This window comes from Telopea speciosissima, chromosome 1 (genome assembly GCF_018873765.1).
Source record: "Telopea speciosissima isolate NSW1024214 ecotype Mountain lineage chromosome 1, Tspe_v1, whole genome shotgun sequence".
Lineage (NCBI taxonomy): Eukaryota > Viridiplantae > Streptophyta > Magnoliopsida > Proteales > Proteaceae > Telopea > Telopea speciosissima.
Window position 1 is genome coordinate 31,564,620 of NC_057916.1, and position 18,285 is coordinate 31,582,904.

An 18,285-nucleotide genomic window follows, 5' to 3' on the forward strand; every position below is an offset into this window, starting at 1 on the left:
ACTTCGAGTAACAGGGGAAGTGAAGGGGGTATGAAGTTTAGGCTTACCTAAAGGCAAAATTATATTTGTCATTTTAAGGCATCAAAGGTCAACACATTAGCAACTAATGGGAATGCTCTAACGGATGGGGGCTGAGTGTAACAAGTACCCTAAACTCAGGGGTGCTAGGTGTATATTTTCAAAATACAGGGGGTTGTCCTGTATTTAGGGCAAAACTCAGGGGGTCGCTGTGTAATTTACCCCCTTTTTTTTAATTAAAAAACGTGTGGGGGAGCCTCCCACGATTTAACTTTTATAATGAAAGGCCATAGGCCAAATCCTAATACAATTTAAACTCTTCCCTCACTTAAATCGTGGAGGGGGGGACCTAATTAAAACAACTTAAAATTTTAAAAGGTTAAAAGACTTATTTACCCCTATAACTTAAAACAAAAGACACTTAATTAAATTACTTAAATTGAACCATGGTTTGAACCGGTTCAATTTAAGTTCACAAATAAGCTGAAATACAACTAAGTATAGAACCTACTAAATGTAAACCTAAGCTATGGCTCCAAACTAAGCCCTAATTTCAGGGCTGTTTCTTTTTCTTCTTCTTCCTTCGGGTATGGGCACTTGGTACTGCATCAGTTGTATAGCTCAAGTTCTGCAGAATTAATGGGCAGATTGGGGTTCCAATTAGAGTTCAGTCAAGACCCGGCCAGATTTATTGAATCTGCACACTTAAAGTCATCCAATCGATTGGATCAGGTTGTGATCCAGTCTGACCAAACCGATAGCCTTGGTCTACAATTCTTCCTCTTCTGTACTTCTGAATTGCATCACTAAGTGGGTATTTTTAGACTTCCTTTGGATTTTTTTTTTTTTGGGGGAGGGGGAGGTGATGCAGGTTTATCACCAAATTGGGTTTCTTTCCCTAGAAATAAGTCTAGGGCTGTGTTATAGACATGTTGGGCCTTTGGTCCCATGGGTTTTCTACGTAATAGGCCACTTTTATGGGCCTAAATTTGGGGTACGTAAGTTGCATACACGATTAGCCATTTAGCCCTATATTTAGTTTATTTTCATGTTTTAGTGTTTAAATTGAACTGGTTGAACCACTGGTCCAATTTAAGTGATTTTAGAATATTCTTTTAGGATATAGTCTTCTTAACGTAAGTTTTATTTTAGGGTACACACCTCTACACGAGTTTTAGAGAGGGAGTGTTTGTATTTAGACTCAGCCTAGGATTAGGGATTTCCTATTCCTAGGCTGCATAGGAATTTAGGCCTTTGGCCATTATAAATAAAGGCAAACCGTGGCCCGTGGGGCTCCTTTTTGCCTCACTGTTTTATGAAATCTGCTCTTGCAAGCTGCTGCAACCTTTCTTCTATTGAAGATCTGCTTTGTGTGTGTGATCAAAGTTGGTGGGATTGGTGTGTGATCCAATCGACACCTTCCGGTGTCAAGGCCAGGTGGTTTGTTGGTGGGATTGGTGTTTGATCCAATCGACACTCTGCGGTGTGAAACACGAGTGGTTCCTCTCAAGTTCTACTTTCAAGTTCAAGATCTGATTTTTATTCAAGTTCAAGTTCAAAGATTCAATTTGTATTCAAGTTTCATCCTCAAACAAGCTGCTGCCAAGAGTAATCTTTCAATACAGTAAGTTTGAGACATCCCCATCCTTCTTCTAATCTTCTACAACCTCAACCCTAGTTTTCCTCTTTGTTATTTTCAGTTTTCTTATACCCAAAATTCCCTACAGACCTAACCAGCCATCAAACTTCATCAAATTTGAACCACAACACCCCCTGCCCATAAGGAGAACTCGACCTCCCTTGCTGCCCATCCCAACCACTGAAACCCTAATTTCCCCCCCATCTCAAATCAAAACCCAAAACCCTAATTTCTGCCCAGCTCAAACCAACTGTCAGAACAGTCTACAAATCTGACCGATTATCTCTCATACCCTCCTAAGAAAACCATACCAGTTCGGTTAACTTCTGTCCAGTCAAACCCTAGAAATCCATCTTTTCCTCTTTTCCAAAATCCGAAACCCTAACCCTAACTTGCTGCCCATTCAAGTTTACACACTTTCGCCCATCAAAACATCTCAGGACCTTCACTGATAGACTCCCCTACCCCTGTTTAGCATAACCAACACCTCAAACCCTAACCCTAATTTTGACCTAAAACCCTATTTTGACCTAATCGGATCACCAGTTCATATCAGATCCTGGTTTACTGGCTCGTAGTTGGTCTCCAACCAATCTAGGACTACATTACGAGAGGGAAAGTATTACTATGTGTTTTGTAAAGCCAAGAACTCAAGATCCATATGTTTGGCTGCTCCTTCAATTTCTGACTCTTTGAAGATAAGGAATGCATGTCATGCATTTAACTGCTGCAGCATATATAAGTGTATGCTTTTTGGTACAGAAATACAGAAGAGACCATCAACATTGGATGATTTTGATTAAGAAGGGTGCAATGCCATTATGTGAAGTTGGGCCCGTTTCAAGTGCAGTCCTAAGAGCTTAACACTCAATTCATCACCGACCCACCCTATCCGTGTCAAAATTAGGTACCATACCTGAGCCCAACATGATTTAGTTTTTCTTCTAAGCTAAAAGTATGCAATAATCAGTATTGAAAGACTCAAAATCAATTCTTTACTCATGTGGACTTATCTTTTATGTTCAAATTGTTGAACCAAGCACATTATTATTTTGTTTGAGTCCTCATGAGCCCAAGTCAAGTGAACTTTGACTCTTGGGATCAGTTGAAGCTCAACCCAACTCTCAAAGACTAGAAAAATTCAGTCAAGACTTGAGAGGTCAGGTTGGGTTTGGATTAACCCTGGCCCGAGTAGCTAAAAGCAAGACTACTGCTGCCAGTTCATGCTTAGGATATTCCATTGGGATTTGGTTGTAATTTTGCAATTTTTTAGAATATGTAACGCTGATGCCTTGTTTTCTAGACTGTTTTGCTTACTTTATATGGATTTTTTGTTGGTTGCATATCATTCATTTGTGGGTTGGCAGGTGAAGAAACCCAATCCTAGAGAACTGAATCCATATCTGAAAGACAATGGAAGTGGTTACCCAGAAGAAGGAAATGGGACAAATATTGGTGGGGACCGGCTTTTATCTTCTTCAGTTGTTGGAGATGGTGGAGCCAGCTGGCGACTGAAAGCGTTGAAGCGTGCAAAAGAGCAAGCATCTAGGGAAGGACGCAAGCTTGAGGAGGTACATTTACTCACCTTTCGTTGCACAGCTGCAATACTCTGGCTTATTTACATTTGATGATTATGCATGTGATTTTTCCAGGTTGTTGAAGAACGCTGGGGCTCTCTTGGTCAACTGGCTGTTTCTGTGGCATCTCGTGCAGCTGCTCCTTCTCGTGCTCATTTGTGTGCCATAAAAGATAGGAGGAGAGGGGTAGCAGAAAAACATAAAACTGTGGTAGATGACCAAAGCAAAAATCCAGAAAAGTTACCTGGAGACAGCCGAGAGTATTTAAAGGATGTATCTCTCCGGCATCCTGAGATGAGGGAGCCAAAAGTTCATGATTCCTTATCTTGGAGGAAGGGGAAGGGTCAAAAGATGTCTACCGAGGATGCTGGACTCATCTCTGCTGTGGCATCTAGCCTAAATAAGTTTGCAAATGATGGAAATTTTATTCTTGATTTTGCTCATCACCAGAACAAAGATGATGGTTCACTGGGTTCGTCTCATGCAAATTATGATAGGGATAAACATACGGATTCAGTAGTGGTTTCATCTAAGATCGACAAACCTAGTGAAGATAGTCCTGTTGTTATACAAGGATTGAGTGTAAATCAGTTGGCAGCCAAGGCGTTGCAACTTCGTATGAAAGGAAAGAATGAAGAAGCCGAGAGACTTATGGTGAGAGATGAGACTTACACTCTTACTTTGCATAGTGTTCGTAAGTTTTGGTACTTTTTACTCCGAGTACTATCGTTGAGATAATCCTTATTAAATTCTAGAAAGTGTTGTGAGTAAATTGGTATGGCCCATGATGCAATTGTAACTTTAAGTTGACTCAGGAATTACATTGAAATATGCTTGTCTATTTTTAAGGAAAGATTATTCAGATAGTAGCTTACAATGAGCTTAGGACAGTGGGAGCCAAATGTGGAAATTATCTGGTCACGGAAGTCTCAGAATAAACTTGTGGCTGTTACCAAAGACTTCTTTATTGGAGTTTACCTGAAACAGCATATTCTTGATTGAGCACTTGCAACATTTTGGCATAAATATTTTTTGCAAAGAGCTTTTGACTTGGATCCTAGAGGCAGTTACTTTGTCCACTTTCATTTTGTGTCTCTGGAAATGGGTTCACACGATGCATACAGGCATACAGCCTAAACTTCAACTTCTTTTCAGCACCTGCATGTTCTTGGACAAAGTGCATGCCTTGTTCTGGATTTGAATGTTTTGGTGGCAAACCATGATTTCTAGTGTTTGTGTATTTGGTGGGGGGGGGGGGAAAGAGCCTTAAGTTTGACATATGTATGACCGTAGGGAACACAAATGCACAGATAGATTGTAGAGGATTGAATTGTTAGTTGCTGAGAGTCACAACTTAAGTCTTTCAGCTTGATTGCAATGTTTCTTCAATTCTGCAGAAAGAAGCAGAGAACCTGAAGGGGAAGCAGGATAGTGGAGAGAGATTTGTTAGCCAGGGAGCTGAGGAAACTTCAAGAAGGTAGATTTGTATTCTAACATTTTAAAGTAAACAATAGGTTCTGCCTCTTATATTCCATTGTTTATAAGCATAATTATTTTTGTGGAACTGTAAATTGTTTACTGTACATTTTGTATTCGTATCTCTGGCTCTTCCCATTCCTGCCCAAATTCAAATATTCCTTTTCCTTTGCATTTGTTTTGGTCACATGTTTTCCTCAATTTATCTCCCCCCCCCCCCAAAAAAAAAAAAAAGAAAAAGATTTGGTACTCTGAACTGATACTGAATTTATTTCATCTGATTACAGGTGTTTTTTGAGGGATGTTTCTCTTAAGAAGAAGAAAAAAGAAGAGGATGCTGATATGCATTTGGCTCAAAAAATAGTGCAGAACAAAAAATTCAGCATGTCTGGTCAGGCAGATGATGAATATGACTTTGATGACGGTCCTAGACGAAAGCAAAAACAAAAGAGAGGAGAGGAGAATAGTATTTCAAAGCGGATCTTGACTCAGCAAGAGCGCTGCCAATTTTGTTTTGAGAATCCAACAAGGCCAAAGCATCTTATCGTTTCAATAGCAAATTTCACATACTTGATGCTACCACCCTGGCAGACTGTTGTGCAAGGCCATTGCTGCATTTTACCCATGCTGGTTAGTGCATTATACTTTTCCTATCCTTTTTTTTCCGTTATATTTCCATGTTTGCTGAATAACATACTGAGAGGAATTTATGCAACTTTTCAAGCAATGTATCTGGTTTAGAGCCACATTGGCCACTCACTAAAGAGTAAAGACAGGTTCCTAAGACCCAAGGTTACCATTTACTAGTCATACGAAACCACTATGTCTGTGAATCACACCAAATCATTAAACCTGGTGGCTGCTCTCTCTTTGATCAGTGATTCACCAGCCGCTACATCCAGAGATCCCACCTTATTCTCAAACCAGAGCTAATGCTGGTGACTGTACTGCACTTAAAGAGCTGTAAAGGGTACTTACTTGACTGGGAAAAAGCGATGCCGCTGCATTTCCCTGTCCTTTTCTTTTAATGCTTCGACCCGAAATGATGCTTCTAGCTAGTTCAGTGGATAAGATGTAATGTAGTCCTAGATTGGTAGGAGACCACCCAAAAGCCAGTAAACAAGGATCTGCTATGAACATTAATTCAGGTAGGTCAAAAATAGGGTTTTTGGTGAAATTAGGATTAGGGTTTGATGTGTGGGTTATGTTAAGTTGAGGTAGGGGAGTCTATCAGTGAAGTTCCCGAGATGTTTTGATGGATGGAAGTGTGTAAACTTGAATAGGCAGCAACTTAGGTTTAGGGTTTCGGGTCTTGGAAAAGAGGAAAAGATGGATTTCTAGGGTTTGGCTGGACAGAAGTTAACCAAACTTGAATGGTTTTCTTAGGAGGGTATGAGGGATAATCGGTCAGATTTGTAGACTGTTCTGACAGTTGGTTTGGGCTGGGCAAAAATTAGGGTTTTGGTTTTGATTTGAGAAGGTGGGATGTTAGGGTTTTTATGGGAGATGGGGCTGGGCTTAGGATCTAGTGGAGCTTGATGGTGGAGGAGTATGTGGTCTGAATTTGGGGTTTTCGTGGATGAGTAGACAGGTCTGGTTCGATGGTTGGTGTAGTAAAAGTGAAAATTAAAAAAGGGGGATAGCTAGGGTTGGGGTAATGTAGTCCTAGAATAGGAATTAATCCCACTAGGAACCAAGTAGAACCAAGCTTAGGGTAAGCCTGCTGTTTAAGGCTGATTAGGGGCTGTTTTAGGGCAAAATTAGGGTTTAGGATGGGAATTTGGGAATGGGGTTTATAGGGTTTTAATCTGCAGGTTTAGAGGGTCATTATGGTATAAAAATATCTGGATTTGAATAAGTTTTAATTTCCTGCAGAAATTAGGGTTAGGTTCGGGTTTTGTAAATAAGGTAAACAACTAAAATTATGGTTTAAAGTAGGATTTAGGGGCAGGGGTTAAGGTCGACTGTTAGAGGGGCTAGGGGGAAGATTCGGTTGCAATATGGAAGGTTTCGATGGCTGAATGTGTCCCAGCAGAAAATTAGGGTTTTTAGGGTCAATGGAGAAGAGGGATCTTAGGGTTTGGATGGACAGAATGGGCAGCAGCTAGGGTCGAGTGGAGATGGTGATGAGGGGAAGTTATGGTCCAAATCTGATCAGATTCCAATGGAGGAGCAGATCTGAATCGAGTTTAGAGTCTTCTAGGGTTTATGAAAATAGGACGAGAAGAGAAAAGGAATTGATTGGGGAAGGGTAGAAGGGATAAACAGAAAATAATAAATTCAAACTCACTCTCTAATCCTCTAACAGCAGTTTGAATGGTTGAAGGATGAAGCCACCTTCGAAGAAAGATCCTCCCAGCCGTCACGGCATAAGGAGTCAACCGGATTCCACCAGTCCCTTTCCACCTTGATAGAACCACAAGGATGCACACTCAACGAAGCGGGCAGCAGCTATGACAGCAAACAAAAAGCTTTTCATTAATCAAATTCGTGTTCAAGGCTTTGCCCCTTACAACCTTATATAAAAGACTCAAAAATAGACTTTTACTCTAAAAGGAAAGCCCTAACCCAATTCCTAACCTATTAGGTAACTTAAACTGACTAGGAAACTAAAATAGACTCAAAATAGAGTCCTAATGACTTAAAAACAACTTAAACTACTTAAAATAAAGAAGATTCCCTACTAGCCAATAGGATATAAGAACCTCTTAGCCAATAGGACCACTTCACTTAAATTAGACCAATTGAACCAATTAGATGCAACCAATTTAAAGGTTCAATTAAAAACATAAAAGACTAAATATTGGGCTAATCCGTATGCAACCTATGTACCTCTCTTTTAGGCCCATAAAGTGGCCTTTACATGAAAACCCATGGGATCAAAGGCCCACATACATATAACACCCTAGACTTATTTCTAAAGAAATAAGCCCATTTGTGAGAATCGCATCATGGGGTTGTAGAGGGTTAGAAGAAGGATGGGAATGGGGATGTCTCAAACTTACTATAGTTGCAGATTACTCTTGGCAGCAGCTTGTTTGAGGATGAAATTTGAATAAAAATTGTGTCTTTAACTAGAACTTCAAAGAAATCTTCAAGCAACTTGAAGGAGAGCTTCAAAAGAACCACCCGGGCTTCACACCGTAAGGTGTTGATTGGATCAAACACCAATCCCAGCAGTCTTGACCACACACAAGACAATCTTCAGCAATGAAGAACAAGTTGCAGAACAACAGCTCAAAAGAGAGAGATTTTTCAAAGTTCAGCCTCTCCACCGAATTCCTTTATTTATAGTAGCCAATGGCCCAATTGCTATGTAGCCTAGGAGTGTAAATACTCCTAGCCAGCTAACTCTAATATCGCCTCCCTTGACTAATTCGTGGGAGCTGTGGACAATAAAATAAAAAAGGTGACTTAAGTCACTTAAATTGAACCACCGTTTCAAACTAGCTTTGGACCGGTTCAATTTAGAACACTAAAACATGAATAGATTAAGTATAGAGTCAATCCCGTATGCAACCTATGTACCCCTACTTGAGGTCCATAAAACTGACCTATTACATTGAAAACCCATGGGACCAAAGGCCCAACATGTATATAACCTAACCATAGACTTATTCCCCTAAAAAATAAACCTCATTTGGTTATGTATCTGCATCAAGATGGCAGCGCTCCAGCTCATTCAAGATGGCAAGCTTGTTCTGATCTTGGATGCTCACAACTTAAAGATATATGAATTTAGTGTTTCTTCTTCAAGAGGGTGCCTTAAGAGGTGTGACATGAGGAATGAAAAGCAGGTCTTTCATCTTCACTGTTTTATTCAACAAGAGCGCCCAATGGTGATAAGGAAAGGGGAGAAAGGAAGTGCACAAAAGATATTTTTGAGGTGTCTTTATGAGTCTGAAGCCCATTAAGTGTTTCAAACAAATGCACCAAAAATGAATGGCTTGTAGTGGTTTTTCAATAGGGACTGTAGTTTCTCTCTGAACCTAAAACTAGATGATGAATCAAAGTTCTTGCTTTTTTGAGTTAATGTCATCATTTTAGATGTTGGAATTTATTTAGGAAAAGGCCTAGAAGGATCAGAGCATGGAGTATTTCAAGTAAGCCAATTTTGATCGAAGTAGGACTGCCTGTACACACACTCACAAACTGATCCATATATTGCTTTACAGCATACCCAATATGGTTTTTCCCATCTAATTGTCTTGTGAGACCAAGGTACTAAAACTCGGGTCTTGGTACCAACTCGGCCCTTGGAAAAACCGAGTCGAGTCGAGATCTCGCCGAGTTGGTATTTTTTTTTTTTTTTTCCCCGACTTGAAGCCTCAACTCGGTGGGTTTTAGGCTTAGTTTGGGTCTGAAACTTGGTATTCAGCCTATTTTAGGCCATTTAAACACAATGGCACTATCAGATTTTGCCAAAACAAAGTCCAAATATGAGTTTCAATTCGGACCATAGGTTGGTAGGCAATGACGTACTAAAATACCCTACTCTATACATAGTTTAGTAATAGAAAGCAAGCAAAACATTCAATTAATAGCTTAACAACTTAAATAAGAATTAGAAATGTTAAAGTGATACATCAAACTGTTTAACAGTGGTACAACTATCATCACATAAAATGACTTTGGATCAAGTATTCAGTCCCCGCTAGTGTCACATAGTCTTCCCATGACATAGTGTTGCCGTAATGTTGCATATAGTGCTCCACAACAAGCATATAAGAGTTCTGTCGAGTTAGGTAAGTAAATACACAGTAGATGGGTCATTTCCATGGGTCAACCCGAGATCTCGCCGAGATATGTCGAGTTAGGTAAGTAAATACATAGTAGAAGGGTCATTTCCATGGGTCAACCCGAGATATCGCCGAGATCTCGGTGAGATATTGCACTTTTATGTACCGTATGCCATCTCATCTCGGTTTCTCAGAAAACCGAGAAACTCGCCAAGATCTCACCGAGTCTAGACGAGTTTTAGAACTATGTGTGAGACCACTACCCGGAAAAGCCTATGGACTTGGTGGGTTTTTTTCTTATGAAGCCAAAGTGATGCATTGGTTTATTGTTTCGTGTCTTAGTCTTTGGTCAATGAATTCCTTTGAAAGCTACAAATATCCATGGTTTAAAGTATCGGTATGTATCGAATCGTATCGGCCGACACGTATCGGTATCGGTCGGTACTGATACGATACATACCAATACATCTCTTTTTTTTAAAAAATAAAAATAAAAATAGACTGTCTCAGATTGTACCTAAATGTATCGGCCGATAAAGACCAATACGATATGATACGACCGATACATATCAATATCATCAATATGTCTGGTAAAGGGTTATGTGGGTGGTTTAATACGTATCGGCCGATTCGTCTCAATACATTTTGATACATATCGATACCATTGATACATTCCATAAAAAAGCCCTTTTTACTCACAGACTTGATACAACTTTTATTCTAACAGAAAAATGAAGGAAAAATCTCAAACAAGAGTCTAAAATCTTGCATTTAATCTTGGTTTTTCACACTTTTGGACCAAAAAACGAATCAAGGAGTGCTACAATATCATCCTTCACATCATCCAATACTTTTCATGGCTATAAACAATTATAACATGTAAGAAACCTGATTTTTTTATAACAATTTCAATTTAATGCACTTGTTTGGTTATACATTATTCTCCATTTTAGTGTTTAATTTATGTGTGATACTTGTTATATATTGCTTATATATATATATTTTGTTCCAAAAGTGTATTCCCATGTGTATCTTGACCATTTTTATGCGTATCTGTAGTGTTCGTTATGTATCTCTGATACAATACATCTCTTAAAATCACCGACCGATACGTTACCCGATACCGATACGTTACCCGATACCTATACTTTAAACTTTGCAAATATCACTCATCATTTGGACAAATTTCAACATCTCCTCTTTGTGCTGTTCTTAATTTCTAATCTATTCTACTTAGCCTTCCTCATAGAATTGTTGAGGCTTGTATATCAGTTAAATTTTTTTATTTGTTAAACTTTTGATTCATTGTTTTATTTATATTTTTGTTTGGTATAAGTTTTCCTCAATGGCTGTTAAAGAAAGAATTGCCTTGATGGTTCACGTAGTTGTGCCACATAGATGGGTGATGTGACAATTCCTACATTTGGATGTCTAGGGAATGGTCCAGATTGTATACCCACCATATATAATATAGTACTGTATTTGAAGGATCAAAACAGTAGCCCAAAAAAAATCTTTTAATCAAAGAAATAGTTCAGATTAGGAGACTTTATATACCGAAAATTAGACAGTTACAATATAGTAATATTCAAATTGAGTTAAAGAAGCAAGGGGCAGAATGTTTGCTCAAAACTTGAGATTAATCCATTGGTTAAATAAGAAAATAGGGGGTAATCCTAGTAACAATAGGATAGGGGTAAAACATTATTTAACCATGGAATTCAGATATGGGATGGCTTAAACAGTAGCTCTTTGAGGTAGAATAGGAAATTTGAAATATCTTCAGATCCAATGGTCAGAATTAGGTCAAATTTGAATCGAGTTCATCATTTGGGTTCGTGAACATGTGATTCAAATCTAAAATCTGGTGGCTGGTGTTTAATCTCAAAAAAATCCTTGTATATGAATGACTAGAATCTAGGGTTCTAGTTGCAGAAAATTAGGAATTAACTTACTTGATAATGGCTGTGATCTGAATATATGGATAGGAAACTAACAAGCAGCAGTAGTAGGAGAGCAAGAACACAAGATAGATCCACCCGGACTTCACACGGCAAGGTGTCGATTGGATCAGACACCAATCCCTTCTCAATGTAGAAGTCAGTTCAACTAAGAACCACTCTACAGTAGGATCTATGATAGGCCAACAGTAGGTTCCAGCAACAATAATCTCTAGTTGAATGATAAACAATTCAGTAGTATTTTCCACTTTATAGATCTTCTAACCAGCAGCAACAATGAAGCTTCGATTGTATCTTAGATGAAGATGAACTCACAGCATAATATGATAGAAAGTAAGAACAAAACAGAAAAATAGAGAAGGGGAAAAAGAAGAGATATAAGGATAGAAGGGGAGGGAGTTGGGGATAGATGACTATCTCAGCCTTGGACCTCTCACCCACAGCTATCTCAGCTATTGAAACAAAGATCTCTCTCAGATTTCAAGCAAGCAAACTGCAATTCATTGGATTAAAACTGTTTAATATTACAATTGATGGCCCCTTTATATAGATTGGCCAAGCTTCTAAAAAAATAGAAAGTTGAAATTTATAAACTTACAGCCAAAAAAGAAAGAACACAAAATTTGAAAGTTCTCAAAATAGGAAACTACTTGCTAAAACAAAGACTTACTAAAAACTTATTTGCTTGCTAGTTGAGCAATCAACATAGGAAATAAAAAAATAGAAGCAAATCTGCCTTCTAGAAGCGGTCGCTGATCTCCCCTCCTTGCTGCTGACTTTGTTTCTGAATAAGACAAAATATGGGACATATTTGGTCTTCAACTTGGGTCTTCTAGAAGGATTCCCACCAAGGCAATATGGCTGTGACACTGTTCAAGTGAACATACCACGTAAATGGTAACTTTGTTTTGAATTTGATTTTGGCCCTTCTCTTCATGCTTCGATCTACATCAATTCTCCCCCACTTAAAAGAAACTTGTTCTCGATTTTGTAGAATTTAGGGATGAGTTTGGTATGGTGCACATCCAGTTTGAGCCCAAAACAGTACTCCGACAGCTCACAGGTGTTTGGAATGTAATCTTCGAGACGGGGAGCTTTCTCTTCAAAAAATTAAGGTGGGATCACGAACTCTATGTGATCAACTTTGATATCATCAGTCATGTTCATTGGGTCGTCCATGAACGTGTTTTCAACCTTCTCTGCTTCAAACTCGAGCTCTTAAAGTTCTTCCTTGTCATTCACGTTCTCCTCAATGGTTTCTTCAACCACCTCATCAATTGTTGTGCCAAGTTCCACATCGTTCATTACCTTAATTTTGCTTGTTTCAACTTCTTCAATGTAAGCCGGACATTTGAAACATCAAGGACTGACTATTCCTTTAAGATTGAAATTTCTGGAACGTCTTCAACATTATCATCAACTTCATGTTCTGGTTCACTGATTGGAGGTTTCTTCTCTTGTTGCTCTTCCATCTTCAAAACTTCAACGACTGCCATGGTAGCATCCATTGGAGGTGGAGGGTGGTGAAGTCCAAAATGTGGCTTTAAACGTTTGCTCGAAAGTGGCAATTCAGTCTATTAGTTGCTTCATGCTCTCTTCAAGTGTATATGATTTTTGGTGGTAATCTTGTTTCTTTGCATATATTCCGGTAGGTACTTGTTCTTCAACTCGTACTTCATCTCTTCCCAAGTGTTAGGTTCACATCTTCTAGCTTTGAGTTTCTCTTCATGGAGTTTCCACCATTTTATATCATAACCGGTTAATTAGGAGTAAACAAACCTAAGCTTCTGCTCCTCTGTTGGGTTGTACCAGTCAAAATATTCCTCCAGAGAATCTAACCAATCAAATAATGGGAATAGATCACTTGGTCCAGCAAAGTAAGGAACTTTTGTCTTCATCTTCTTAGTATTAACATCAACCCAACTAGGAAGTGATAGGCTCTGATATCAAATAATATAGGTTCAACTAAGAACTATTCTACAGTACGATCGATGATCGATCAACAGTAGGTTCCAGCAACAATGATCTCTAGTTGAATGATGAACAATTTAGTAGTATTTTCCAGTTTATAGATCTTCTAAGCAACATCAACAATGAAGCTTCGATTTTATTGTAAATGAAGATTAACTCACAGCACAATATAGTAGAAAGTAAGAACAAAACAGAAAAATAGAGAAGGGGAAGAAGAAGGGATAGAAGGGAGGGGGTTGGGGATAGATGGCTATCTCAGCTGTTGAAATAAAATCTCTCTCAGATCTCAAGCATGCAAACTGCAACTTCATTGATTAAAACTGTTAAATATTACAACTGGTGGCCCCTTTATATAGATTTGCTAGGCTTCTAAAAAAATAGAAAGTTGAAATTTAAAAACTTAACAACCAAAAAGGAAAGAACACAATCCGAAATTACTTGCCTAACTTCAACTTACTAAAACAAAGACATACTAAAAACTAACTTTCTTGCTTGTTGAACAATCTACATAGGAAATAAAAATAGAAGCAAATCAGCCTTCTAGAAGCTTTAGCTGAACTCCTCTCCTTGCTGCTGACTTGGTTTCTAAATAAGACAAAATAGGGGACAGATTTGGTCTTCAACTTGGATCTTCTAGAAGGATTCCCACCAAGGCAATACGGCTGTGAGACTGTTCACGTGAACTGTACCACATGATAGTCCATCGGGTACTATTTACATGAACAGTAACTTTGTTTTGAATTTGATTTTGTTCCTTCTCTTCTTCATGCTTTGATCTACATCAATTCTTCCTTGATCAAACACAAAGGGTTTCTTGATCAAACACAAGATTCTTCAACAATGGAGAAGGAGAGCAACAATAGCCTTTTTATTCATCAAAATTCGTCTACAATGCTAGCCCCCCCTTACAAACTTATATAGAAGACTAAAACATAGACTCCTACACTAAAAAAGAAAGGCTTAACCCAATCCTTAACTAATAAGGTAACCTATATTGCGTAGGAAAGTGAAATAATAAAGGAAGCAGACTCAAAACAATACTGGACTTATAGAATCCTACTCAAGCATTCAACTAAAACGCATTAGAGTGGCTCATTACAATCAAAACGCATGGGATCAAAGACCCAACACATACTTACCCCAATCTAAAGCCCATTTTTACTAAAATAAGTCTATTTAGGTGATCTATCTGCATCAATTCTCCCCAGCTTTAAAAAATTCGACCTCGAATTTTGCAGTCACGAGGAGGAAACAACAATGGAGTAGCAACTTTGACTATTCCCGAACAAAACTCTGGTGGCTTAGGGATGTTAGGAATAATGTCTTCAACCCTGGGAGTTTTCTCTTCAAAGTGGTAAGGTGGAATTACAAACCTAATAAATTCTCCAATTGTAAGAATACATTCAGGGTGGTGACAGCTACAGGATGAGTGATGTAGATCGAAGCATGAAGAAGAGAAGGACCAAAATCAAATTCAAAACAAAGTTATTGTTTCAAGAGTTACTGTTCACGTGAATAGTGTCACAGCTATATTGCCTTGGTGGGAATCCTTCTAGAATACCCAAGTTGAAGACCAAATCTGTCCCCTATTTTGTCTTATTTAGAAACCAAGTCAACAACAAGGAGGGTAGATCAGCTACAGCTTCTAGAAGGCTGATTTGCTTCTATTTTTATTTCCTCAGCAAGCAGGATAGTTTTTAGTAAGTCTTTGTTTTAGTAAGTCTAAATTAGGCAAGTACTTTCCTATTTTGAGTACTTTCTAATTTTGTGTTCTTTCCTTTTTGGTTGTAAGTTTCTAAATTTTAGGGTTCTATTTTTTTAGAAGCCTGGTCAATCTGTATAAAGGGGCCGTCAGTTGTAATATTTAACAGTTTTAATCAATGAAGTTGCAGTTTGCTTGCTTGAGATCTGAGAGATCTTTGTTTCAACAACTGAGATAGCTGTGGGTGAGAGGACCAAGGCTGAGATAGCCATCTATCCCCAACTCCCTCCTTCTATCCTTCTCTCCCTTCTTCTTCCCCTACAATCCTTTGTTACTATTTTATTGTTTTGCAACAATCATGTTTCTGAGGAGATCCGAAGTACTGTTCTATACTGCTGAAGCAATTGGTTGAACCATTGAAGCTTATTCCATAAAGTTCAGACTGCAGATTCAAAACACAACCTAGAGGTCCTTCTAGTTGGTGCCCTATTGCAGCAATCTTCAACCCCCTGGATTCCCAGATCCTTGGCTGAGATTTTGAAGGCTGCTTCAATTCCACTCTACCTACCCTCGACCCAAATATGGTCCCATCGGAGAAGTTGAGTTACTAATTTGGTGAATTTTTTTTTTCCGGTCAATTTTCTCCCTTATATAGTCAGTATCTGTTGCTGGAATTGCTGCAGTAACCTACTGATATGGTTATATAACATAGTTATCAAGTCGGGAAGGCGATCATGGCATTTTAGACGGTCAAAATTCAAGGCGACATCGTCATGGCGGCAAGGCACCCACCATGGCGCATAGTTCGAGAACTCGCGAGATCTCGTCGAGTTTCTTGGTATTACGAAAATCCGAGCCGAGATGGGGGTCGAGTCACAAAAGTACAATATCTCGCTGAGATCACGGATCTCGGTCGAGATCTCGGTTTGACATAGGAAAATGCCCATCTAGGTCCTTTATATGAGTGCCAGATCTCGAGATCTTGCTGGAAATTCTTGGTATACAGATACCTATCTATGCCAGGAACCAAGACAGACAAGACAGACACTTATTTATGCTTTATGCCTAATATCATTTAAGTAAATTTTTTTGTATTTGTATTTCATTTACTTAAGATATTATTCATAAATAAGCAAATACCCCCCTATTTGAATCCAATAAAAGTAGTTAAAAAATCAAATTCCAAAAGGAAAAAAAGTCAATCCCCCAGTTCAAGAACAAAAATTGTATTGAAGGAGTTATGTACCGGTCAAACTTAATTCGGTGTGCGCGAATGCTGTCAAAATCGCTCTGAATTAAAAAATATTTTTGGACATCAAAACAATTGAATATTTTACCGCACTTTTGATTTTTAGCAATGTTTTACCATATTAAGATTTATGGAATTTTTTGATTTGAGAAAAACCCCAGCATTAGAAAGTTGAAAATTGCACCTACCGCAAAAAATCCAGTTTTTGTTCTTGAACTAGGGGGTTGACTTTTTTTCCTTTTGGAATTTTATTTTTTAACTATTTTTATTGGATTCGAATAGGGGGTATTTGCTTATTTATGAATAATATCTTAAGTAAATCAAATTCCAAAACTGAAATCCAAATACAAAAGCGTTTACTTAAATGATATTAGGCATAAATAAGTGTGTCTGTCCTGGTTTCTAGCATAAGTAAGTGTCTGTCCTGCTTTCCCACTACCTGAAACTCCTATTTGGACTTTGTTTTTGCAAAATCTGATAGTGCCATTTGTTTAAATGGCCTAAAATAGGCTGAATACCAAGTTTCAGATCCAAAATAGGTCTAAAACCCACCGAGATGAGGTTTCGAGTCGAGAAAAAAAAAAGTGCACCAACTCGGCGAGATCTCGACTCGACTCGGTTTTTCAAGGGTCCGAGTTGGCACCGAGACCTGAGTTTTCGAACCTTGCCATGGCGACGCCTTGATAACTATGTTATATAACGATCCTACTGTAGAGTGGTTCTTAGTTGAACTTCTTCTACATTAAAGAGTGTACTCAAAGTCTTCCTTAATCATGAACTCATCTTCACTGCTTTAATTGCGTCTTCATCAACCTCTACAATGCAATCCTCAACTGTGGTAACCTTTTCATCGAAGTCTTGAGACACAAACTCTACCTCTTCAAGAACAACATCATGAGTGTCAACGATTTTTTGTGGAATGTTCTTGACCACTACCTCATCTTCCACTATTTCAGCTTTGTCTACTTTGATTTCTTCAATGTAGACCTATTCAGCAGATCTTCTACTTGTTGACCTTCCGTCTTTGAAGCTTCAAGTACTATCTCTGATGTAGATTTATCACCAAAGGGCTTCTTTGTTTAGGAATAAGTCTAGGTTTGAGTTATATACATGTTGGGCCTTTGATCCCATGGGTTTCCAATGTAATTGGTCACTTTAGTTTAATGGACCTAAAGTATGGGTAATAGGGTTGCATACGGGATTAGCTGTTTTAATTCCTTAGTTTATTTTTATGTAATTAGTGGTCATGTGACTTGGTTAAGTGGTCATGTGACTATGTAGTTGTTTTGTAAGTTGGGCTGGATTATGATTCTATAAGTCCATCCATGTTTTGAGTCTATTTCTTTCAGTATTTCAGTTTCCTAGTCAGTTTAGGTTTCCTAAAAAGTTAATGATTGGGTTAGGCCTTTCCTTTTTAGTGTAAGAGTCTATTTTTGAGTTTTTTTATATAGGGTTGTAGGGGGGGGGGGGGGAAGCATTTGACACGGATTTTGATTAATGAAAATTTTTTTGCTGCTCTTCTCTTCTTCTCCATTGAAGATTTGTCTTGTGTTTGATCAAGGCTGAAGGAACCGGTGTTTCATCCGATCGACACTTTGCGGTGGGAAGCCCGGGTGGTTTGTTTGGTTAATTTTAGCATCTCCATTTCTGTTCTACATTCAAGTTCTGATTTTTTTTTAAGGAACCTCAATCAGACAAGCTGCTGCCCAAGTACTTCTTCAACAACAGTAAGTTTGAATCATCCCTAACCCTAGCATTCTTCTTCTAATCCTCTAAACAACCAAACTCTAGAATCCCCTCCTTCTCTAAACCCTCCTCCACAATTCATTCACAGTCTAGCCCATTCTAACCGTAGGAAATTATCCATATTTGGATCGAATACTCCCCTCCCTGTATAGGAAACTCGATCCAAGTTGCTGTCCTAACTGACAACTCTAACCCTAGAACTTCACT

General features: G+C 38.5%; 1 protein-coding gene across 3 annotated transcripts in view; it reads left to right on the top strand.

Moving 5' to 3' along the window:
- LOC122664506 (CWF19-like protein 2) overlaps positions 1-18,285 on the top strand; it is a 54,561-nt gene that overhangs the window by 19,419 nt on the left and 16,857 nt on the right. For all 3 annotated transcript variants that reach the window (XM_043860359.1, XM_043860353.1, XM_043860364.1), the window contains exons 6-9: positions 3,025-3,228; positions 3,310-3,888; positions 4,632-4,711; positions 4,998-5,340. In XM_043860359.1, coding sequence (XP_043716294.1) covers positions 3,025-3,228; positions 3,310-3,888; positions 4,632-4,711; positions 4,998-5,340 — 1,206 coding nt within the window. The remainder of the gene's footprint in view (positions 1-3,024; positions 3,229-3,309; positions 3,889-4,631; positions 4,712-4,997; positions 5,341-18,285) is intronic.